The sequence below is a fragment of the Loxodonta africana genome, chromosome 23 (genome assembly GCF_030014295.1).
Source record: "Loxodonta africana isolate mLoxAfr1 chromosome 23, mLoxAfr1.hap2, whole genome shotgun sequence".
NCBI classification, from domain to species: Eukaryota; Metazoa; Chordata; class Mammalia; order Proboscidea; family Elephantidae; genus Loxodonta; species Loxodonta africana.
This window is the reverse complement of record NC_087364.1, coordinates 422937-449174: the sequence shown is the minus strand read 5'-3', so window position 1 is coordinate 449174 and position 26238 is coordinate 422937. Positions and strand designations below refer to the sequence as shown.

Here is a 26238-nt window from a genome sequence, read left to right as displayed (position 1 = left end):
GACTCCTAGACCCCAGAACTGTAAAACAACACATCCCTGTTCTCTAGAGACACCCACTCATCGTATTGTTGTGGCAACAAACTAAGGATGAATGACCAAATGCAGCTTTCAACTCTGTTTTCAGGGTGATTTCTTCTTTTTTTTTTTTTTGGTACCCTCCCCTCCCCCATGCCTTCCTCCCTCAGTCTCTGAGGCTGAGAACTTTGGCCAAACAGTTTCCATCTGGAATGTCAACAGACGGGGAATAACACCACCGGGATTCCATCATGGCTTCCCATTCCCGCGGGCTCGCCCTTCTCTGCTTTCTGCTCGGGTTTCAGCACCCTCTGACAGCAGGTATGTCTTAGCAGGGCCCCCCTACCCCCATACATATTTGGTGAGAAGGACGGTCAAGCTGTTTGCCTCAAATCTGGAAAGTGGGCGTCAACAGCCTTCCAAAAACCGGTCTTTGTTTTTGACGTTCCTGTTCACCGGGAGCATTGCTGGCGGCCCGGTTTGATCCAAGTTTTCCTTTCCAGGAAACAATCCCAGCACTTGCATGCACTGGAGGAAAAGCTGTTCTTGATGACATAGGTTTGGGCAAATTATTCTTCAAAGCATTTTTCGGAGCTGGTGGTGCCTTCCTGGCAGATCTGTGGGAACTTGCCACCGTGAAGTTGGACCAAAGCACAGGATTTGGGAGCAGTTCAAACAGTGAGACGTGGTGGCTGTGCTTTCACTACGAGCTGTCGTGGTGCGGAGGGGCCGGCTCCTGGCGCTGCTCCCCAGGTTCTCAGGAGGACAACGACGGGGACAGCCACACGGGGACACTGGGTTTCAGTGTTTCTTCGGTCAAACGGCCAGGGGACCTCAGCCAGTCGCTTGTCCCTTCAGGCCTGAGTTCCTTCATTTGGAAAATGCTTCCTCACAGGGAGTTGGCCTGAATGGGAGGTAATATGAGACCGTGCTTTACAACCCGGGAAGCCCATGCTGACATACACAGCTGTCGTTATTGTAATGATTTTCAAGGACCTTAGTGGCCCGCTGTGGTCACTTAAACCTAGAAACGAGCTGCAAACTCTTTCCATCAGACTCTGGTTCATGTTGTCCTTTATCTCCTGAGGCTAGAAGACAGGATCTGAGTGAATTGTGTCTGCTTGCCTCCACCCTGCACCAAGAGGGGGTGTCCTGCTCGTGAGGAAGTTAATGCTACACGTTGTCCTTCCTTACCGGCACCAGCTGCCGTTGAGTCAATTCCCACTCATGGCAACCAGGAAAATATTAATAGGAATGTGGATGATTTTCTAATTTTCTCCTTCCTTTTTTTTCTATTCTGCCTTTTCCAAATTCTCCATAATAATCATGTATTACTTTTTTTATGTTCAGATTTGTCTCTGATTCTCTGAGAGCTTTTTTGATGCAAAGTTACTTTCATCCTGTGATACATTAACCCGAACCCATTACCATCAACCACCCTGTAGGACAGAGTAGAACTGCCCCAGAGGATTTCCCAGGAGCAGCTGGTGGAGTCGAACTGCCAACCTTTTGGTTAGCAGACGAGCTCCTAACCACTGCACCACCAGGACTACAGGAATACATTATTCAGCTATTATCAGTCAGATGTACTTTGTTGTTGTTAGGTGCCATCAAGTCGATTCTGACTCATAACAACCCCATGTACAGGTAACACTGCCTGGTCCTGAGCCATCCTCACAATCATTATTATGCTTGAGCCCACTCTTGCAGCCACTGTGTCAGTCCATCTTTTTGAGGGCCTTCTTCTTTTTCACTGACCCTCAACTTTACCAAGCATGATGTCCTTCTCCAGGGACCAGTCCCTCTTGACAACATGTCCAAAGTATGTGAGACAAAGTCTCCCCATCCTTCTTCCAGGGAGCATTCCGGCTGTACTTCTTCCAAGACAGATTTGTTCATTCTTGTGGCAGTACATAGTGTATTCAATATTCTTGGCCAACACCATAATTCGAAGGCATCAATTCTCCCATCTTCCTTACTCATTGTCCAGTTTTCACATGCATATGAATACCAAAACCAAACCCATTGCCATCGAATTGATTCCGACTCATAGCGACCCTACAGGACAGAGTAGAACTGCCCCACAGAGTTCCCAAGAAGCGCCTGGCGGATTCAAACCGCTGACCTTTTGGTTAGCAGCTGTAGCACTTAACCACTACACCACCAGGGTTTCCACGTGCATATGAGGCAATTGAAAACACCATGGTTTGGGGCTCAGGTGCACCTTAGTCCTTAAAGTAACATCTTTGCTTTTTAACACTTTTAAAGAGATCTTTTGCAGCAGATTTGCTCAATGCAATGCAAAGTTTGATTTCTTTCTTTTTTCGTAATTTTTTAATTGTGATTTAGGTGCAAGTTTACAGCTCAAGTTAATTTCTCATACAAAAATTTATACACATATAGTTTTGTGACATTAGCTGCAATCCTCACAATGTGACAGCACCCTCCCCCTTTCCACCCTAGTTCATGTTGTCCTTCGTCTCCTGAGGCCGTAAGATGGGATCTGAGTGAATTGTGTCCATTCCTCTGGTTCCTGTCCCTTCCTGCCTTCTCATCCTGCCCCCAGACAGGAGCCACCCATTTGGTCTCGTATATCTGATTGAACTAAGAAGCACACTCCTCAAGTGTACTATTTTTGTTTTATGGTCCTGTCTAATATTTGTCTGAGAGTGGGCTCAGGGAATGGTTTCAGTTCTGGGTTAACAGTGCATCTAGGGGCCATAGTTCTGGGGGTACTGCCAGTCTCTTTCAGACAATTAAGGCTGGTCTTTTTACATGAATTTAAGTTCTGTTCTACATTTTTCTCCTGCTCATTCCAGAACTCTGTTGTGTTCCCTGTCAGAGTGGTCATTGGTGGTAGCTGGGCACCACCTAGTTCTTCTGGTCTCAGGTTGATGTAGTCTCTGGATCATTTGGTCCTTTAGTCCTTTGGGCTATTTTTTTCCTTGTGTCTTTGGTTTTATTCATTCTCCTTTGCTCCTAGTGGCATGAGACCAATTGATGTACCTTAGATGGCTGCTCACAAGCTTTTAAGACCCCAGATGCCACTAACCAATGTGGGATGTAGAATATTTTCTTAGTAAACTATGGTATACTGGTTGGTCTATATGTCCCTTGGAACTATGGTCCCTAGGCCCCAAGTCGTTTGATTTCTTTACTGCTACTTCCATGGGTGTTGATTGTGGATCCAAGTAAAACGAAATTCTTCACAACTTCAATCTTTTCTCCATTTATCATGATGTTGCTTATCGGTCCAGTTGTGAGGATTTTTATTTTCTTTATGTTGAGGTGTAATCCATTGCTTTGTGCAGAGGTGTAATCCATACTGAAGGCTGTGGTCTTTGATCTTCATCGGTAGGTGCTTCAAGCCCTCTTCACTTTCAGCAAGCAAGGTTGTGTCGTCTGCATAACACAGGTTGTTAATAAGTCTTCCTCCAATCCTGATGCCCTGTTCTTCTTCATATAATCCAGTTTCTCAGATTATTTGCCCAGCATACAGACTGAATAAATATGGTGAAAGGATACAACCCTGACTTACACCTTTCCTGACTTTAAACCACACAGCAACCCCTCGTTCTGTTCAAACAACTGCCTCTTGGTCTAAGTACAGGTTTCTCATGAGCACAATTAAGTATTCTGGAATTCCCATTCTTCCCAATGTTATCTGTAATTTGTTATGCTCCACACAGTCGAATGCCTTTGCATAGTCAATAAAACACACGTAAACATCCTTCTGCTATTCTCTGCTTCAGCCAGGATCCATCTGACATCAGCAATGATATCCCTTGTTCCACATCCTCTTCTGAATCCAGCTTGAACTTCTGGCAGTTCCCGCCACGTGTCCGTCAGTTTGTTGTACTGTGTGGGCTTGTGTGTTGCTGTCATGCAGGAAGCTATGCCACCAGTATTCAAATACCAGCAGGGTCACCCATGGTGGGCACATTTCAGCTGAGCTTCCAGACTGAGACAGACTGGGAAGAAAGACCTGATAGTCTACTTCTGAAAAAAATTAACCAGATATACTTCAGTCTAATTTAAAATCACTTCCTCAAGGACAGCATGTGGTTCTTGTTTTTATTTTTTTGTGCTATCTTAGTGCCCAGGACAAGTATGTGCTCAGTAAAAGATTGTCAAACGACTAAATAAGAGGGTGAATGAGTGAATGAATGCATGAATAAACACCTTCGCCCAGTAGATCATGAGGAAATGAGTACAAGGCAGGTGTGTTTTGATCAGCCTGAATCTTGGAAAAGAGCTAGGAGTCAGGGCACTGATCAGCTAGGTGGTCTCTGACAGGCTGCAGGTGACCTGTCGGTCTCTGTCTTCCCCAACCCCCGCTCTCCTCTGCTGAGGGCAAATCTCCCCATCTAATGTGCAGCCATCAATTCACGCTCCTTGGATTTTCCCCTGTGTGTATCCTCAGCCCCTCCTTCCAAGCCAGATCTATTTATAGTCATGCTAAAATCTCTCTCATTTTAAAGGGAAAAATCTTCCCTTAACCTTAGATGGGGCAGCAAAGGTGATGGCGCAGTGGCAGAATTCTCACCTTCCACGTGGGAGGCCAGGTCTGATTCCCAGACAAAGCCACCACCCGTCTGTCAGTGGACGCTCGCATGTTGCTCTGATGCTGAACAGGCTTCAGTGGAGCTTCTAGACTAAGACAGACTAGGAAGAAAGGCCTGGCAATCTACATCCAAAAATCAGCGAAAACCCTATGTATCACCACGGTCCAATCCCATTGTGCTTGGGGTTGTCTTGAGTCAGGGGCTGACTCGACAGCAGCTAACAACGGCAATAAGCTTACACACCCCAACAGCTACCACTTTCTGTCTTTCCTTCTCTCCACTCCCTCCTACACCCTGAAATCTGGCTTCCGTTCCCACCACTCCACTGAGGCTGCTCTTGCTGACCTCACCAAGAACGTTCTACCAACTGACCCACAGACATCTTACTCCACCTCCTCACAGCAAGGGCCATAGTGGTCATTCCCTCCTTGAAACTCACCTCCTTGCTTTTACAACGATGCCCTTCCCTCTGCGTTTTCTTCTCAGCCTCGTTTACTGCACTTTTCTTATCCTCTAAATGTTGGTTTTGTTCCCAAGCTTCCCACTCCTCCCTGCATGTACACACTCTTTTACCTCCTGGGAGGCTGCCTCGCTGCACAACCCCAGAGAGCACTGTTCCCCACGCTGGGATGTAACATGCCCCGGGTTATGGGCCGCAGCAATCCTGAACTCCTTCATGCTCTCAAGTTTACCTCTATCTCCACCCTCTCTCCTAAACTCCAGTTCCCATGTCTCCGTGAATGTCCTAAAGAAGCCTCGAACTCAACATATTCAAAACCGGTCCTCTTACCTCCACCCTTGGTGACCTTGGGTGAACTCTAAGCCTTACAAGCCTCACTTTCTTCATAAGCAAAATGGGCAATAATAGTTCTTAAAGGTAACTATCAGTTAAGTTCAACTATTAGCTGAAAGGTTGGCAGTTCGTACCCACCCAGAGCACCTTGGAAGACAGGCCTGGCAACCTGCTTCTGAAAGATCACAGCCTTGAAAACCCTGTGGAGCAGTTCTACTCTGCACACATGGGGCCTCCATGAGATGGGGTCTACTTGATGGCAACTGACAACAACGACAAAAAGTAACCGTTCGGGTGACCGCGAGAATTAAAGGTGATGCCTGGAAGGTGCTTTGCTCTTCTTGGTACAAGGTAACTACTGATAAGTGTTCCCCCAAAAAAGATGGCCCAGAGGAGAAAGGAGGAGGTCTTGCACTAAAGTGAAATCACAGCGATGGAGAAGTGAGGCGAGCCCGAGATAGGCTAAGAAGACCAGTGCTACGGGGCTGATTACAGTGGCCACAAGAAAATTAGGATAGCTTTGAGGTTACTGGTTTGCAACAGGCTGGATGGCAGTGCCATTTGCTGAAATGAGGAACACAGAAGGAAACAGGCCTAATCTCAGCAAAAAGGGTGAGAGTGGAGAGAAGGATTTAGTTTTAAATACGATGACTCTGAAGTGCCTGTGAGCTACTCACTCTGTAAAGGAGTTGAACACAGATACGTCGAGTTCACAGAAAGCGCTAGCTGAAAACACAGGTGTGCGGGCACTGGCATGCAGAGGGGAGTGCTGGAGGCGGAAGAGTGGGTGAGGTAGTTTGGCGACAGTATTTAGAACGTAAAGAGAACAGGGCCTAGACCACATCCAGAAGAACACCACCTGTTAGCGGACCAAAAGCAAAGACAATGGTGAAGAAATGATCAGAGAAGCAGGAGGAGAATGTAAGGAAGCTGGCACCTCAGCCTCCAAGGAAAGAAAGTTTCAGAAGAAGGCAACAGTCCACAGAGCCCCCAGTACAGAGAGGGATCCATGAAGACGGGGACAGAAAGAGCCTACGGGATTTGACAAGCAGGAAGTCTTGGGTCACTTTCAACAGGTTGAGGAATCCATGTGGATTTTGAAAGAACGGTTGGTGGAGGATGAGGAGTGAAACACCACCTGGGGTTCTTCTTTTGAGGATTTGGCCTGAAAGGGAAAGAAAGATTGATGGCAGAGTAGAGCCAGGATCTGGGTTGATTAGGTGCAAGAAGAGAACTGATCAGGTTAAACTGCAAAGTAGGCAGAATTCCAGAAGATCTGGGAAGAATGGGGCCCAGTGTGAAGCTAAAGAGAAGGTTAGGGAGAAGGGAGAAGTGGAAGGTCCATCCTCACCCTCTCCTGTGTTACTGCAGAAGCCGCCAGCCGCCTCCCCACCTTCATCCCCCCACCCAAGCCACACCCCGCACTTTCTGACGTTTCTTTCTCGAATGCACATTCGATCAAAACATTCCCCAGTATAAAATCCTCCACTTCATTCACTCAACAAATGCTAAGTGATTCTAAGAGCCAGACCTGGTCTAGGTGCTAGGGACACGCAGACAAGGAACACTGCGGCGGCTGCTGGCACAGAACCTTACACCTTAGCGGGCAGAGAGAGACAAGAGGCCAATAATTAAGTAAAACATATAACATCCATTTCCTACAAAGGAAAATAAAGCCAAGAAGGGGAGAGCAAGTGCTGAGGTGGGTGTGGGCGCAGGCTTGCCAAGCTTCCCCAAACAGGATGAAGCCACACCTCTTGGTGACACAAAGGTTCTTCAGGACCAGCTTCTTGCATTCGCCGTAATGTCCCCCCGCTGCTCCCCACCTCCTTGGCTCGTGTGGCCCAGCCTTACTGAACAAGAAATGTCCCCAGACTTTGCAGGGTCTGTCTTCTCTGCCTTCCCATAGGTCCCCTCTCTCTGTCTAAAATGTACTTTTCCTTTCTCAACTTGATATCCACGATGCTTCAAGACCAAGCTCAGCTGCCCTCTTTCCTGCTTCCTCCCTTTCCTCCTTCCCTGGTGTCCACAGGTAGCATGTGTTTGTCCCACTAGAGGCCTCGTTGTTGTTGTTAGGTGCTGTCAAGTCGGTTCCGACTCACAGAGACCCTATGCACAACAGAATGAAACACTGCCCCATCCTGCACCATCCTTACAATCCTTGTTATCCTTGAGCTCATTGTCGCAGCCACTGTGTCAATCCACCTCCTTGACGGTCTTCCTCTTTTACACTGACCCTGTACTCTGCCAAGCATGATGTCCTTCTCCAGGTACTCATCCCTCCTGACAACATGTCCAAAGTATGTAAGATGCAGTCTCACCATCCTTGCCTCTAAGGAGCATTCTGGCCGCACTTCTTCCAAGACAGATTTGTCCATTCTTTTGGCAGTCCTGGTATAGCCAATATTCTTCTCCAACACCACAATTCAAAAGCGTCAACTCTTCTTCGGCCTTCCTTATTCATTGTCCAGCTTTCACATGCATAAGATGCGATTGAAAATACCATGGCTTGGGTCAGGCGCTCCTTAGTCTTCAGGGTGACATCTTTGCTCTTCAACACTTTGAAGAGGTCCTTTGCAGCAGGTTTGCCCAATGCAATGCATCTTTTGATTTCTTGACTGCAGCTTCCATGGCTGTTGATTGTGGATCCAAGTAAAATAAAATCCTTGACAACTTCAATCTTTTCTCCGTTTATCATGATGTTGCTCATTGGGCCAGTTGTGAGGAGTTTTGTTTTCTTTATGTTGAGGTGCAATCCATACTGAAGGCTGTGGTCTTTGATCTTCATTAGTAAGTGCTTCAAGTCCTCTTCACCTTCAGCAAGCAAGGTTGTGTCATCTGCATAATGCGGGTTGTTAATGAGTCTTCCTCCAATCTTGATGCCCCGTTCTTCTTCATATAGTCCAGCTTCTCGGATTATTTGTTCAGCATACAGATTAAATAGGTATGGTGAAAGAATACAACCCTGATGCACACCTTTCCTGACTTTAAACCAATCAGTATCCGAATCTGTCCGAACAACTTGCTCTGATTTTCTTCAGTTTCAGCTTGAACTTGCATATGAGCAATTGATGGTCTGTTCCACAGTCGGCCCCTGGCCTTGTTCTGACTGATGATATTGTGCTTTTCTATCGTCTCTTTCCACAGATGTAGTCAATTTCATTTCTGTGTGTTCCATCTGGCAAGGTCCATGTGTATAGTCACCATTTATGTTGGTGAAAGAAAGTATTTGCAATGAAGAAGTCGTTGGTCTTGCAAAATTCTATCATTCAATCTCCGGCATTGTTTCTGTCACCAAGGCCATATTTTCTAACTACTGATCCTTCTTCTTTGTTTCCAACTTTTGCATTCCAGTCGCCAGTAATTATCAATGCATCTTGATTGCATGTTCGATCAATTTCAGACTGTAGCAGCTGATAAAAATCTTCTATTTCTTCATCTTTGGGCCTAGTCGTTGGTGCATATATTTGAATAATAGTCATATTAACTGGTCTTCCTTATAGGCATATGGATATTATCCTATCACTGACAGCGTTGTACTTCAGTGTAGATCTTTAAACGTTCTTTTTGATGATGAATGCAACACTATTCCTCTTCGAGTTGTCATTCCCAGCATAGTAGACTATATGATTGTCCTATTCAAAATGGCCAATACCAGTCCATTTCAGCTCACTAATGCCTAGGATATCGATGTTTATGCATTCCATTTCATTTTTGACGATTTCCAATTTTCCTAGATTCATACTTCGTACATTCCAGGTTCTGATTATTAATGGATGTTTGCAGCTGTTTCTTCTCATTATGAGTCGTGCCACATCAGCAAATGAAGGTCCCAAAAGCTTTACTCCATCCACATCATTAAGGTCGACTCTACTTTAAGGAGGCAGCTCTTCCCCTGTCATCTTTTGAGTGCCTTCCAACCTGGGGGGCTCATCTTCCAGCACTGTATCAGACAATGTTCCGCTGATGTTCATAAGGTTTTCACTGGCTAATGCTTTTCAGAAGTAGAGTGCCGAGTTCTTCTTCCCAGTCTGTCTTAGTCTGGAAGCTCAGCTGAAACCTGTCCTCCATGGGTGACCCTTCTGGTATCTGAATACCGGTGGAATAGCTTCCAGCATCACAGCAACACACAAGCCCCCACAGTACGACAAACTGACAGACACGTGGGGGAGAGGCCTCATCACCAAGAAAATTAAAAAAAAAACCTGTCGCTGTCAAGTCGATTCCAACTCATGGCGACCCCATGTGTTACAGAGTAGAACTGCCCCATAGGGTGCTCTTGGCTATAATCTGAAGAGAAGCAGATCTCTAGGGCTTTCTTCCGTGGTACCAATGGGTGGCTTCAAAACACCAACCATTAGGTTAGCAGTTGAGCACAAACCGTTGGCGCCACCTAATGAGGCATAAGTGTTCAGTTGCTCCTTCCTCCCCGTCCCCAGCTCAACCAGAAGCAGGAACTGCCTGCCAACCCTGTGTCTCCGGGACTTAGCACATTGTGGCCAATGCTTAGCAGATGTTCCGTGAGTGTAAGAATAGGAAGGGGGGCTTCTGAAAGAAAGAAAACTAACAGGTATTTTGATTATAGAAGTTCTGCTTATTAGTTGTACACATTTTGGAACAAAGTAACTTTTAATGCCCGAAGTTAACATTTTTATGTATAGCCTTTCAATAAATTATATTTGTGCATATATTCGTATATACTTCTTGTTTGCAAAAAAGAAATCATGCGACACACATACTGTTTTACCGTCTATTTTGCTTGATATATCTCCGTAAGCATTGTATTTAGTGGTGGCATTGGATACCATCACCTTTTGTTTCTAATTATCAATATAAGTAGCTCTCCTTATGGAGCCCTGATGGTGCAGTGGTTAAGAGCTCAGCTGCTAACCAAAAAGTCGGCAGTTTGAATCCACCGGTTGCTCCTTAGAAACCCTATGGGGCAGTTCTACTCTGCCCTGTAGGGTCCCTATAAGTCGGAATTGACTTGACAGCAGTGGGTTTGGTTTGGTTAGCTCTCCTTATGCCAACATTTTCGTACATGTTTCTGATTATTTTCTGAGGGTAAATTCCTAGGAACTGAATTACCAGGTCAGAAGATACGACTAGTTTAAATTGTATTTCAATAAGCATATTGCCATATGTTGTTATTGTTAGCTGCCATCCAGTCGGCCCCTGACTCACTCAACCCCAAGCACAGCAGAACGAAACACTGCCCAGTCCTGCGGCATCACCATAATCGGCTGAAGGCCAGACTGTTGTGATCCACGGGGTTTTCACTGGCTAGTTTTTGGAAGTAGATCGCCAGGCCTCTCTTTATAAAAGTTGCACCATATTGCATCTCACTGGCCATATGCAAGAAGTCACACCTTGATTTAGGATTTGTCCAGGCCTATGGGATGTGTCCTTTGTCTCCAGCCCCAAGCCTGCAGGGGCAGAGAAAGCTGCTGGGGAACCAGCACCCAACGCCTTCTGAATTATACAAGCCAGGAGAAGGAGCCAGCCGTAACTCAGGGAAGGCAGGAACCAGTTTGGATTCCCATTGCTAAATAGGAAAATATCCGTGTGAATGATTTTCGTGGCGTTTTGGCACGGGAGTGGCTGAACATTTCATGGGCTTTTCATTTCTCAGTCTTCATGAACCAGGAGGAAGCCAACAGCGTCTTACACAGGCAAAGGCGAGCCAACAGTTTCTTCGAAGAACTGAGGTCAGGGTCACTGGAGAGAGAGTGCAAGGAAGAACAGTGCTCGTTCGAGGAAGCCAGGGAGATCTTCAAGAGCACTGAGAGGACTGTAAGTACCTGGTCAAACAGGATGCCTTCTTCTCTGCCTTGAGGGTGTCAGCGTGGCTCTCTGAGATGGTGGCTGCGCTACGGATACTTTAGGGACGTCCATGTCTCCTGGAGTCCATGCTTCTCCATTGCTGTAGCTGCGAATGCCCCTCACCCAGGTGAAAACATAGCCCCAACGAACACAACCCCTCCCTGTCTGGCTGCTTTTCCTCCCGAAGGATGACTTTGTTCTCCTAAGGCAGAGCTTGCGCAGTGATCCATACCTTCCACTGTGTTCCGGGACACCCTGCACTACACAGTCCCCCAGGCTGTCTGTTCAGGGACGCCTTTCACTGCACACAGTCCCCCAGGCTGTCTTTTCAGGAACACGCTGCACAACACAGTCCCCCAGGCTCTCTGTTCAGGGACACCCTGCGCTGCACACAGTCCCCAGGCTCTGTGTTCAGGGATACCCTGCACACAGTCCCCCAGGCTCTCTGCCACACCACACGTCCTAACTGTGCACAGAAAACTGTTTGAAAAGCACACTTGATGTGTACCTTACCTTTCCAAGGAAGGTCCCCCAGTAGCCCAGAAGATTGCAGGGCCCCTGTGCAACACGAAGGTGCTGCTGAGAGCTGAAGGTGAGAGCCTCTCTGCCCTGCCTACCCAGGTGGCTCCCTCCTTAGGGGAAAATGTTGTGAAGAAACACCAGTTAGGAGAACAGTTGTTTCCTCGTCTGCACTTGGGCAACATGGTTACAGCGGTCTTCCTTTATTTCAGTTTCTGTAAGATGCTGGGGCAACTGTGCGGGGTCGTCTGTAACTGTTTGTTGGTGATCCTGGTCACCAGCTTTTTCTCACCAGCTGTGGTTACCCACGCCTCACAGATGCCAGGAAGAGGGGCTGATTGCGGCAGAGGTCAACATTTTCTTTCCAGAAGAGTCGAGGATATTCACACCTTGCACTTGTATACCACTTAATTTTTCAAAGCATTTTTAACATGTCTTGTCACATTTTATTCTCATGTTTTATTCTGTGAGGTATAAGTTCAGTTGGCCAAAAGGCACCTCAGGAATCCATTTTATTTATGGAATCCTTTAGTGATTAAGAACTACGGCTGCAAATCAAAAGGTCGGCGGTTCAAATCCACCAGGCGCTCCTTGGAAACTATGAGGCAGTTCTACTCTGTCCTGTAAGGTCGCTATGAGTCAGAATTGACTTGATGGCAACGGGTTTTTTTTTTTTTTGGTTTGCAGCTTATAGGTCACTGGGTGGAGCAAATATTTTGTGCTTGTCTACTATCCTAAAGGTTGGGGGTTTGAGCCTCCTCAGCAGCACCACAGAAGAAAGGCCCGGCAATCTGCTTCCATAATTATTACAGCCAAGAAAACAAGTCTGTAACACATGGGCTGTCTAGGAGTCAGAATCGACTTGACGTCGACTGATTTGGTTTAGTTTGCAGTTTATAAAATCCTTCCATCCCCATTACTGCAGTTGCTTCTCAGGTCACACCTTTATGTACCTACAATCACTCCCACTCATTAAGGAGGAAACCAGCTCCTGTGTCTTGTCCAAGTTTCACAGCTAGCAGCTACCAGATGGCAGTTGGGGCCAAGACGTGAATATTCTGATTTGGGGTAGGGACACATGGCCTCTGCTGATCTTAGAAGGCTCTGAGAGGGAGGGGAAAAAGGTTAGGAAAAAAACTGTTTCCTCCGCTTAGATGAGCCCACATCTCATCTCCGTAGGAAAACTCTACAGTTTCCTGAATCTATCAGAAAGCACCCCAAGTCAGAAGTCCCCACCCCACCCTACCTACGCCTGCCCATGGCCATGAATTCAGACTCCTGGGTTCATTCTGTGGCTGACTTGTTTGCTTCTGGTGAATGTGTCTTACGTGGTTTTCCTCTCATTTCCTCAGAGGCAGTTCTGGGTGGCTTATACCGGTGAGTAGGCTAATATCCCATTTTGTTCCCACCCCCTCCTTCCCCACCCCCCTTCTCCTCAGCAAACCCACCAGTGCCATCTCTTCCCACCCCTCCCCTACCTCACCCCCTTCTCCTCAGCAAACTCACCAACACCACCTCTTCCCACCCCTCCCCTACCTCACCCCCTTCTCCTCAGCAAACTCACCAACACCATCTCTTCCCACCCCTCCCCTACCTCACCCCCTTCTCCTCAGCAAACTCACCAATGCCATCTCTTCCCACCCCTCCCCTACCTCACCCCCTTTCTCCTCAGCAAACCCACCAATGCCATCTCTTCCCACCCCTCCCCACCTCACCCCCTTTCTCCTCAGCAAACCCACCAACGCCATCTCTTCCCACCCCTCCCCTACCTCACCCCCTTTCTCCTCAGCAAACCCACCAATGCCATCTCTTTCCACCCCTCCCCTACCTCACCCCCTTTCTCCTCAGCAAACCCACCAACGCCATCTCTTCCCACCCCTCCCCTACTTCACCCCCTTCTCCTCAGCAAACTCACCAACGCCATCTCTTCCCACCCCTCCCCTACTTCACCCCCTTCTCCTCAGCAAACCCACCAACACCATCTCTTCCCACCCCTCCCCTACTTCACCCCCTTCTCCTCAGCAAACTCACCAACGCCATCTCTCCCCACCCCTCCCCTTCCTCACTCTCCTTCTCAGCAAACCCACCAACGCCATCTCTTCCCACCCCTCCCCTACCTCACCCCCTTCTCCTCAGCAAACTCACCAACACCCTCTCTTCCCACCCCTCCCCACCTCACCCCCTTCTCAGCAAACTCACCAACACCATCTCTTCCCACCCCTCCCCTACCTTACCCCCCTTCTCCTCAGCAAACTCACCAATGCCATCTCTCCCCACCGCTCCCCTACCTCACTCCCCTTCTCAGCAAACTCACCAACGCATCTTTTCCCACCCCTCCCCTACCTCACCCCCCTTCTCCTCAGCAAACTCACCAATGCTGACTCTTCCCACAGATGGAAACCAGTGCACCTCAAACCCGTGCCAGAATGGGGGCCTGTGTGTGGACCAGCTCCAGTCTTACATTTGCTTCTGCCTTGATGATTTTGAGGGTCGGAACTGTGAGACAAGTGAGCCCTACTTCTCGTGCTGTAGTTTGCAGAGAGGGGCCCTGGGAAGCTGGTGGGAGACAGCCTGTTCACCTGGGCTTCTGGGTGAACATCCTTGGGCCAAGTATGGGGACGGGTCCAGCCTGGGTGCCAAGCTCTGGTAGATACTGATTTAGGTGACCTTCCAATCTGAGAGTGTTGAACCTAAGATACTAAGACAGTAATTTTCAAACTCCATTACCCTATTTCTGCTTCTGAGGAATATAAAAATCTGGGGCCCCCAGCACTGGTGATTCCTTTACACCTGGAGAGGGCAGAGGTCAGAGTCACTGCATCACTTCCTGCCTCCTACATACCCCCCCAGCCAAGACAGTTTTGGTAAAATTCACCTTCTCTATTTTTTTTTTTACTAGGTATTACAGAGATTTTTTTTTTCCTACCTTCAAATATTCGACTCATAGCGACCCTATAGGACAGAGTAGAACTTGCCCCTTAGAGTTTCCAAGGAGTGCCTGGCGGATTCAAACTGACGCCCATTTGGTTAGCAGCCATAGCACTTAACCACTGCGCCACTAGGAATCGACTCGGCGGCACTGGGTTTGGTTTGGTTTGGTTCTTCAAATATTAAAGTATTGCAAAGTTTGTGAATCCCCAATACCTCTGTCACTTCTGGTGCCAATTGATGTTCAGGAGTCCCCAAGACCACCCACCCGCAGGTGGTCTCACATGTTCGCTGAGAGCTGCTACACTCGCAGTTACAGTTTTTTACAGCAGAAGTTTACCGGTTAAAATCAGCCAGGGGAAAGGCACGCGGGAAGAGGGCAGGAGAGAATTCCAAGCAGGAAGCTTCCAGTTCTCTCCAGTGGAGTCGTGGACAGCACTAACTTCTCACAGCAACGATGTGTGACAATCCACGTGGTCTGTTGCCAATCAAGGAAGCTCACCTGAGCCTTGGTGTCTGGAGTTTTTACTGGGGCTCAGTCTCATATACATGGCTGACTACCCGTGTGGTCGACCTTTATTCTCCAGCTCCTCCAGCAGTCAAGCTGATCCCACTGTGGCCCCAAGCCTGCGCCATAAATCACATCGTTAGCATAGACTGCCCAATGTGGCCCAAGGCCCCCAGGTAAACAAAGACACTCTTCTCAGGCAGGACATTCCAGGGGCTTACAGGTCACCTCCCAGGAGCTGAGGGCAAAGGCCAGACCTCTTTCTGGGCAAGGTTAATTCTCTATTGCACAAGTGCGCATTCTCATAGAGAATGAGATTTTCTGGGCCACACCCACCTTCTGCTGTAAGGCCAGCACTGGGTTCTGGTGCAGATGTCACCTTGGGAGAGGTGGACTGACAGCTCCGCCCCTTGCTCCTTGTCTGCTGCCACAGATAAAGCCCAGGGAATCAGGACGTGGAACACACCTGGGGCAGCCATGATCCACCCAAGAGGAGGAGGCCTGGCCACCATGCCTGGGCACGTCACAGGTCACAAATGGCCCCCGTCTTTCACTCAAATATATATCGTGTGTCTGACCGAACAAGTGGGTAGTTGCTTAGTAAATCTTAGGGAACAAGAGAAAGTAAACACTAATTCTCGTTTAGTAGATCATGGGACATCTATTATACACACACACCGTAATTATGCTGCTAGGAACTACAGTCACTCACCCCTTGGTTGCTAAAGTCATGCCTTCCTTACAGAGCTTGGCATCGAAGTCTGATCTCAGGTTAATCTTAAAGAGTTGAGGATATAATGTCCCTAAAGGCATGTTTGAATAAGGAATATTGAATAAATGTAAGGAACGCTGAAGACCCTGCCTCTCCAGCAGGTCTGGGCAAGATGTAAAAGGAAACTCTTTGGCCCCTGGTACCCACCTAGTAGGCAAACCTCGTGATGTATCCCTTGTTAGGGAGAATCCTGCTGAGGAGCCAGCCTTCCCTGCCTTTGTCCTGGCCTGAGATGTGTCAGCAGGGTACGTCCCGGGGCTCTCCTACACTCACACTGGGATTAGACCAAGGTTCTTTGCTTTTCTGTTGTTGTTAGCTGCACTGACTCATGGTCACCCCATGCACAAAGGAATGACATATGGCCCTGTTTTGTGCCATCTGCAGCTTGATTGTAGGCTTGATTGTGCATTGGACCATTATACCCCATAGGGTTTTCATTGGCTGGTTTTCAGAAGTAGATTGCCAGGCCTTTCTTCCTAGTTTGCCTTAGTCTGGAAGCTTTGCTGAAACCTGTTCAGCATCATAGCAACATGCAAGCCTCCACTGACGACAGGTAGTGGCTGCATGTGAGGTGCCTTGGCTGGGAATCCAACCCGGGCATCTCACATGGAAGGCGAGAATTCTACCACTGGACCTTCAGTGCTTCTCTATGGTGAACTGCGCCCATACACACAGACACACAGACTGTCCACAGATACACAACATTTTGTAGAGTTTCTAGGGGTTCACAAGCTCCCTGAGGCCCACGTAAGGACTCAGCCTTGCTCTGTACGTTTTATCCTTTATCCTCTGGAGGCATTCTTTTGCCAGATCTCCATGCAGTTGGCTATTACTAACATTTCTTCCTAATGATGAAAATTAGTAAATTGCTGATCACAATGAAAAATCCTTCAAAATTTATCTTTGACCTCCTGACCCCTAGCCTTGATTTATATCAGTTTATATAATGAAGAATTTGAGTCCTAGGCAAGAAGGATGTCTGTGGTTTTAGTGAACGGTATTTTTCAATAGTTAGAAAAATATGTTTATATTATGACTTTATCATTTTAAAATTATACATGAAAAATAAATTGTAAAATAGACAAGAACCCCAATTAGCCACTATTAGCATTTTAGAATATCAGCTTCTGTCATTTTTTGTGTGATGGGCAATTAAAGAAAATTTAAGCTCTACCTCTTCCATGTCCCTGTGTTCATTAGTTCCTGGTCATTTTCCTATCTTCAAACAACCACTACTAATAACACCTCCCCACACTGTGCCATGTTGGTCTTCACTGTAAAGTCCAGTCTCAATAAAGCAGCCAGTGGACTTGCTTAGCCTCTTACCTCATGTCTCTGGTGGCCAGACTTTGCTCTGAAGGATGGTGGGTCCATAGTAAGACAGTCTGGGACCATTGGATCAAGCAAATGTAAATAGTCAACATGGAAGACAAGGATGGCCCTGGCACCATTTGCAATGGCCACAGCCCAGAAATAGTGAAGAAAAAACTAAGGAGACAGGTGTCCTGTCAATTATCTAAGGTCCCTATGTGGTGCAAACAGTTTGCACTCAACTGCTAATCTAAAGGTTGACAGTTCAAACCCACCCAGTGTACCGTGGAAGTGAGGCCTGGCGATCTGCTTCTGTAAAGATTACAGCCAAGAAAACTCTATGGAGCAGTTTTATCAAGTAACACATGGGGTCTCCGTGAGTCAGAATGGCCTCGAGGATAACAGATTTGGTTTGGTTTCGTCGATTATCCAGGGCTAGAAAGCCTCAATCTTTTTTCTCAGCCTTTGACACTCGACAGGAGTCCCTGAGTGGTGCAAATGGTTAATACGCTTGGCTGCTAACCAAAAGGTTGGCGGTTCAAGCCTACCCGGAGGCACCTCAGAAGAAAAGCCTGGTGATCTACTTCCGGAAAACCAGTCATCAAAAACCCTATGGAGCACAGTTCTACTTTGGCACACATGGGGTCGCCATGAGTAGGAGTCAACTCGATGGCAACTGGTTCTATCGGTTTGATGCTAACTAACCATGGTGGTAAGTCTTCCAAAACAGCCTTCACTGCTGGGAACCCTGAAATTACACTCTGAACCAACTAATTTCCACAACCAAGGCTTGCTTCTTCAAAGCCACCTTGAACTTGCCTCATCTGCTGTCTGAACCTATGGTCAGTGCTGGGACTAAGTGTCCCTGGGTCAGCTCATTGGGGTACAGGAGTCTGGCTGGAGAACCATCTCATGTCCCTGGCCTTCTTGCCTGGTCAGCTCACTGGGGCACAGGGGTCTGGACAGCTCACTGGGGTACAGGGGTCTGGCCAGCTCACTGGGGCACAGGGGTCTGGCTGAAGAGCCATCTCATTTCCCTGGCCCTCTTGCCTGGCCGGCTCACTAAGTTGGACATTTTCACTGTACCAGCTGCTTTTCCCAAAGGGCACTCCCCTGGGGAGTGTGGTAATCCCTGAGTGCTGCCTCAGGCTCGTCCCTTTGTTCCTAAAACACGGCCACAACTGTGTGCCACCTTCCTGGAAGAAAACTGCTCCTCGCCCCCAGGGAGGCTGTCCCCCAGCTAGCTTTCCCTGTCCCCAGAGGTGGTCCCCTCTCAAGCTGTCCCATTCTATTCTCAGACAAAAACAGCCAGCTGATCTGTCTGAATGAAAACGGAGGCTGTGAACAGTACTGCAGTGACAACGCAGAGACCAAGCGTTCCTGCCGATGTCATGACGGCTACACGCTCATGGCTGATGGAGTGTCCTGCACGCCCACAGGTAACAGCTCCTGAGGAACCACTTGCCTCCAGGGTCTTCTGTTTGCCAGATGAGCCAGCCACCAATTCCTGTCTTACTGGGCATTACCTCAGATGGCTGAAGGATGAGAAGGGCGGGCATAACCTTTACTGAGTGTCTACTAGGTGCTGACGACGTGGCGAGGCCAGGAGGAAGACCAAGGGTCAGATGGCTGACCCGCCCAAGAGCAGGCCAGAGCCGTAGTGATCAGGAGTTGAAATGCGCAGGTCACAAGAACCAGGACAGAAGGTCAACCTGCCCCAGACACACGGGAGGTAGCTGCCTGGGTGGTTCTCAAGGCAGCCACTCGCTTCTAGGACAGACTCTGCCTCATTCTAATTCCATATCATGGAATCCCAGAGACTCTTCAGGACCTCTATGGGGGTTTCCTGAATCTAGTGAGACACCAAACTTTTTTAAAGGCAAGCATCTTTAGAAAAATGAAAATTTCTCCAAACCAACCTCAAACTAAGTGGGGCTACAATTCAAAGGCTGAGGTACTCCATACCAGTTGTGTCACGGACACTCCCAGCGTTGTAGAGAAAGCCTGAAATTCAGCCTGCTGCCTCTAAGCTTCTTTTTTTTTCCCCTTGGCCCAAGAACTGTATTAAACCTGTTGCTGTCGAGTCAATTCCTACTCATAACAACCCTAAAGAACAGAGTAGAACTGCCCCATAGGGTTTCCGAGGAGCAGCTGGTGGATTCGAACTGCTGACATTTTGGTTAGCAGCCAAGCTCTTAACCACTGCACCACCAGGGCTCCAAGGAGTTTATTGGAGCAGGATGGAAAAAAAAGAGTGGAGTCAAAATAGCACTACATTCTGCTAAGGGAAAGAATCAGACACAACTCTGACCTCACTTATTTGAAATATCTAGAATGGGCAAATGCTTAGAGACAAAAGTTTCTTAGTGGTGGCCAGGGGCTGGGAGAGGAGGGAGGGATGGCGAGTTATAGCTTAAGAGGCACCGAGCTTGTGTGTGGTGGGATGAAAACTTTTTGGAGACAGTAATGACGGTTGTACAACATACAGAATGTAATTAACGTCCCAGAGCTCTACGCTTAGAAGTGGTTTGAATGGCAAATGTGGTGAGATATGTGCATATACACACACACACACGCACAAAAATACTTAGCACGATTAAAAAAAAAATAGTACTACAATTGTTTAGTAAATTCAGGCAACACATTTTCTCACTTGAAAATGTAGCAGAGCCTGCTTTCAAGAAAAGGAGCCCTAATGGTGCAGTGCCCGCTGACTAAAAGGTAGGCAGTTCGAACTCACCAGCTGCTCCACAGGAGGAAGGTGTGGCAGCCTGCTTCTGTAAAGATTACCCGTTGCTGTCAAGTCGATTCCCATTCATAGTGACCCTGTAGGACAGAGCAGAACTGCCCCACAGGGTTTCCAAGGAGCGCCTGGTGGATTTGAACTGCCAGTTTAACCACTGCACCACCAGGGCTCTGTAAAGATTACAGAAACCCTATAGGGCAGTTCTACTCCGACCTATCGAGCTACTCTGAGTTGGAGTTGACTCTCTGGCAGCAGGTTTTAGTTTCAAGAAGTAGGGCTGTTCCTTCCCAAACTGGCCTCTGCCCCAGCTCTTCATCTAGCAGCTTCACAAGGCGTCTCCCCAAGCCAGCTCCAGGCTCCGTCAGCCAGGCCCAGCAGATCCCCTGACCAGGCATCTCCTTGCAGCTCAGGCAGATGTAACCCAGCCCTCCCCCACTCTGAGCCCTCAAGTCCTCCCCCCCACGTCCCTGGAAGGACCCGCTCAGTGCCAGAAGGGAAGGCGAGCAGCTGTGGCCTCAAGATCTCAGACTACAAATGTCTTTAACCTTTTTACTCACAAGCACGTTCAGCCTTCATAAATCCCTGTGTCTTGCTGATTTTGTTTTATACAGTTGAATATCCGTGTGGAAAAATACCTGTTCTGGAAAAAAGAAATGACAACATCCCCCAAGGCCGAATTGTGGGTGGCAGGTTGTGTCCCAAAGGGGAGTGTCCATGGCAGGTAAGTCCCCCCTGGCCCCATGGGGCCACTCAGTACAATGTCTTCCATCCCTGATTTTCTCCTGGCTTCAGGATTCCCAGATCCTGGGGTGTTTGAAGACTTCTGAATGAGGGCCAGTCGACAGCCTTCAAAGAGAAAAATGGCAGGTCAGCCACAGAACACACCAGGGCACAAGTCAACCCTGCTCACACGCAAAGTGCTTAAAGGGATCATCTATTTTAAATTTCATCACATAAGGTCGCTATAAATCAGAATTGACTCTATGGCAATGGGTCTTATTTTGAATTTTACAGAGGTGTGCTAAACATCGCTACCATTTATCTAATGATTTCAACGTGCCAGTCATGGTCTCTATAGTATCTCATTTAACCCTCATACCACCTCACCACAAGATACTATTCTTATTCCCGCTTTACAGAGGAGGAAACTGAGGCTGCACAACTAATAAATGACAGAGGTAGAATCTGAATACAAGACTATCTGACTCCAAAGCTTGTGGCCTTCCCATTGTGCTGACTGCCTCTGAGAGCTCAGGCTCTAAGTCCCACAACCAAATCTTCCAGCCGTAACGGAAACCCGTTGTTCCTCCTCTCGGGCAGCCAGATCTTTCCTCCCTTGCTTGGTTGAGGCTGTGGAATAGTAGCTGCTTCAGTGCAGCAACTTCAGGGCGCCTGTCTGTGAGTCGGCCTGTAAGTCCGTCCACGAGGGGCCGTAGCCTGAGCCTGCAGAGTGTGGCCCGTGGGACAGAAGCTGCAGCACCCCAGGAACCTGCCCAACGCGGAGAACCTCAGGCCCCGCTGAATCAGAACCTGAGTGTGGCCTGTGGGACAGAAGCTGCGGCACCCCGGGAACCTGCCCAACGCGGAGAACCTCAGGCCCCGTCGAATCAGAACCTGAGTGTGGCCTGTGGGACAGAAGCTGCGGCACCCCGGGAACCTGCCCAACGCGGAGAACCTCAGGCCCCGTCGAATCAGAACCTGAGTGTGGCCTGTGGGACAGAAGCTGCGGCACCCCGGGAACCTGCCCAACGCGGAGAACCTCAGGCCCCGTCGAATCAGAACCTGAGTGTGGCCTGTGGGACAGAAGCTGCGGCACCCCGGGAACCTGCCCAACACAGAGAACCTCAGGCCCCGTCGAATCAGAACCTGAGTGTGGCCTGTGGGACAGAAGCTGCAGCACCCCGGGAACCTGCCCAACGCGGAGAACCTCAGGCCCCGTCGAATCAGAACCTGAGTGTGGCCTGTGGGACAGAAGCTGCGGCACCCCGGGAACCTGCCCAACGCGGAGAACCTCAGGCCCCGTTGAATCAGAACCTGCATTTAACGAGAGCCCTAGGTGGTTCGTGCACGCGTGAAGCTTGAGAAGTGCTGGTCTGAATTCTAAATCAGTAGCCCTTTCTGGGGAGGCAGCGGTGGATCAGTGGTACAATTCTCACCTTCCGCATAGGAGACCCAGGTTCGATTCCTGACCAATGCACCTACGTCACGCACGGCCACCTCCCGTCTGCCAACACCCATCGCTGTGTTGCTAGTGATGCTGAACAGGTTTCAGAGGAGCTTCTGTAATAAGAAAGACTAGGAAGAAAAGCCTGGTGATCTACTTTCCAAAAGTCAGTTAATGATCACGTTTCATTTGGTGGGCGGGGGGCAGGGTCGCCACAAGTCAGGGCCGGCTCTTAACCCTAATAGTTACTCATTTCATTTCTGTGACACCCCAAGTTAAAAAACTGAAGAATTTTTAAAAGTAATTGTGTAATAACTTTGTAAGGGAAAGCTGAGTATCACGTGTCATCCTTGACACGACACCTAGGCCACAAAGTAAACCGGAGCCATAAAGTAGCTTCGTTCCTCTCAAGCCTCCTCAGGAATGTCACATGGCAACTCTTGATCTCTTCTAGACCAGCTTCTCTCAACTTCAATTTTCTTGCCGGGCTGGTGGCATCACACCCTGCTCCACCCTGCCCTCACCCCGACGGTTATCCACACAGCTGTCCCCACTAATCCCCTGACTTCTCAGGCAGCCACGGAGGCCAGAGGGGAGGACTTTCATCAACGCCGTTTGGGCCCGCCAGGTCCCTGGGTGGAGCAAGCGGTTTGCGCTCAGCTGCCAACGTACAGGTGGGTGGTTTGAACCCACCTAGTGGCAACTCAGCTCTATGGGGCAGTCGTATCTACTCCGTCCTTTACAGTTGCTATGAGTTGGAATCAACTCAACAGCAGCGGGTTTGTTTTTTTAGTGGCACCTCGGAAGTAAGGTCAGGTGATCTGCTTCCATAAAGATTACAGCCAAGAAAACCCCATGGAGCAGTTCTGCTCTGTAACACATGGGGTCGCACAGAACTGAATCGAGTCCATGGTAATGGGTTTGGATTTTTTGGTTTTCGCTCAGGCCCATCCTTAGAGTCTGGTAGCGTGGCCACAGCTTGTTCGCAGGCCAGCTCCAAAGCTTTGCAGAACCCGAAGCTTGATTAGATTCAGACGGGACTGATGTTTAACCAGAATCCCCATGACCAAAGCCTTTGTGATGTACAGACTGAGTATTCAGAAGTGTGTCTGTGCAGCCCGCATGGATGGGTGCAATCACAAGAGTCGCTGCCAACCTAGCACTTGCTACATGGGCCAGGCCCCTGCCAAAGCTTCACCTCTCGTTCATTACCCGTTAATCCCCACAGTGACCTCATGAGGTAGGTTCAGCTGTCATCCTGTTCTACCCATGCGGAGCCTGAGACCCAGAAGGGTTAAGTACCTCGCCCACATCAGAGCTGAAATTTGAACCTGGGGAGCCCGCTCCACGCTTGTAACGGTTACTTCTCTCATAGATGAGGCTGCAGATGTACAAACCGCCAGATCTGCTTCAGGTTCTCGGGCTCCTTCGTCAGTCTGGTCGAGGGCTTTAGCTCTGAGCCTACAGAGAGCTCTGCTCAGCCACCCTGTGCTGTGTGTACTTTCTTCTCTGAGGGACCCAGTAGGTCCAAGTTTTTGGTGAGGAGAGGGGTCACTCACTGGCACCACGTGGTCCGAGTGTCCACGGTTTGGAAAAATTAGTTCTAAGATTGCTTTGACTCCATTTCAATTTTTTCTTGCTGGCTGACCTGTCATCTGTCAGCAGACCTGATGACACCTCACACACGAGGACCAACTGAAAGGCAGACCGAGCCTATTTACTGGCCCTGGTCGTTCACCCTCCATCATGGAGACACAGCCTCCTCTTCCCTGTAGATCCTCTCACCTTAAAATTCCCAGTGTCCAGAGGCCAGCCTCATTCAAGGGTCCAGCTCAGCAGCACCCTTCTCACTTTTAGGGGGGAAAGATGAAGAAAGGAAAAAGAAATTTATTGAGGGTCTTCTGTTTGCAAAGAGCTGTACTAGTTGCTTCATGTATGTTATTTAATCCTCACAACAGCTCTTCGAAGTACAATGCTTTGCATACAAAACTAGGGTATATGGTGGCTTCAAACTTACATTAAAATACTGGGGAAGTAGACAGTAGAATCCAACACCAGTAGTTCTAACATCCACAGATAGCGTGTATAGTATTGGTATAGAGAGAGAGAACCCTTGGTGGTGCTAACAGTTATCATGCTCAGCTGCTAACTCAAAGGTTGGCAGTTCAAGGCCACCCAGAGGCAGCTTAGAAGAAAGGTCTGGAGATCCACTTCTGAAAAAATCAGCCGTTGCAAACCCTGTGGAGCACCATTCTACTCTGACACACACGGGGTCACCATTAGTTGGAATGAACTCAGTGGCAACTGCTTTTTAGTTCTATCATCAGTCCGCTACACTCGTGTTTTCAGTCCCCTGAGACTGTCTCAGCCAGATAAGAGGGCAGTTGTCTGCTTGAGCAAAGTGAAGCCAAGGTCCACAACTTTGCCCAAGGAGGGATCTCCAAAGACGCCAGGGTTTCAGAAACGAATAGCTTAAATGTTAGCCAGTCCCTCAGGATGTATGGGAAGGTGAGAAATCAAGGAAACAATAAAAATAACCCATGCTTTGCCCTGGCTCAGGCTGTGATAAAGCTGCAGGGGACTCTGCTGTGTGGGGGATCTCTGCTTGACGCCACCTGGGTGGTCTCCGCAGCCCACTGTTTCAACAAACCCGGCATCCTCAGGAACTGGGAGAATATAACAGTGGTGTTGGGTAGGTAATGTCCTTATCTCCTTCTGACTCAAAAGCCATTCTTGAACAATGATGTCACAGGAGTTAAGATTCTGGACTTGAACTCTTCACTTCCATAACCAGATTAACTTCCCCAAAGGAAGAAGTGTTCGACCTCTGGGCAAACCTCTCTGCTATCGGGGTTCCCGCCACTGTGGTCACTGTCCCCCAGCCTCTTTCCCTCTCCAAACAAAATGTAAAAAAAGGTGGCAGGGAAGAGATGCTATTCTACCCGTCCTGTGTCACTTGTGCCAAGAGCTGATCCCAGGAGGCTACTGGGGGGCAAGGCCTTCGCCCCATGGGTTTATAGGCCAGAAGAGAACCCCAGACAAGACAAGGGAAACTGAGGTGGGTCAGGCCCTGTCTGGGAAGCCATGGAGGATTTTGAGCACCCCTCTCTCTTCCTGCTATCCACAGCTGCCCGAAGGCTAACACCCCTTCCTCACTTGCCATTAGCACCCCATGTTCCAGATGTACCCCTCAATTTATGTTCTTCCCACATGGCCCTAACTTAGACTCTAATCTCCTGGGAAGGGCAGCTACCATCTGGGGAAAGGCTGTGCTGGAAATTTCCCTTACAGTTGGGTGCAGAGCTGACCTACCTTTTCCAAAAGGAGGCCTCCAACACACTCCAGATTCTGAAAATGGGCCATTTTCCCATTCCACAGCAGTTTCTTTCCAGAGGGGCAAAATGACAGGCCAAAGACACAACAGCAAGGCAAGAGTTTTAGATGGAGAGGATTTGCCAAAAGTTAGGCTGCGCCTGAACCATCTGGGTTTCCTTTCAGGTGAGCACGACTTTAGTGACGAGGACGGCGATGAACAAGAACGGCGAATTGCTCAGATCATAATCCCTGACAAGTATGTGTCAGGCAAGACCGACCACGACATTGCCCTGCTGCGCCTGAGAACGCCGGTGAACTTCACTGACTACGTAGTGCCCCTCTGTTTGCCTGACAAGAGATTCTCAGAGCAAACACTCGCCTTCATCCGTTTCTCCTCCGTGAGCGGCTGGGGCCAGCTTCTCGACAGGGGCGCCACAGCCCTCGAGCTCATGACTATAGACGTGCCCAGGCTGATGACCCAGGACTGTAATGAGCAAATGCAAAGGACCGCCAACTCCCCAGTGGTGACCGAGAACATGTTCTGTGCTGGCTACCTGGATGGGACCAAGGATGCCTGCAAGGGTGACAGTGGGGGCCCTCATGCCACCAAGTACCGAAACACATGGTACCTGACAGGAATTGTCAGCTGGGGTGAGGGCTGTGCAGCCGTGGGCCACGTTGGGGTGTACACCAGGGTCTCCCGGTACATTGAGTGGCTGAACAGGCTCATGGACTCGAACCCGAGCCCAGGCCGTTTCCTGTCAGCCCGTTTTCCCTAG

General features: G+C 48.8%; 1 protein-coding gene across 1 annotated transcript; it reads left to right on the top strand.

Moving 5' to 3' along the window:
• The first annotated feature begins 215 nt into the window (after positions 1-215).
• F7 (coagulation factor VII) lies at positions 216-26238 on the top strand. Its single transcript, NM_001330481.1, has 8 exons — positions 216-336; positions 11006-11166; positions 13068-13092; positions 14109-14222; positions 18533-18673; positions 20592-20701; positions 24704-24836; positions 25643-26238. The coding sequence occupies exons 1-8, from the start codon at positions 267-269 to the stop codon at positions 26236-26238; spliced, it is 1350 nt and encodes a 449-aa protein (NP_001317410.1). The 5' UTR covers positions 216-266.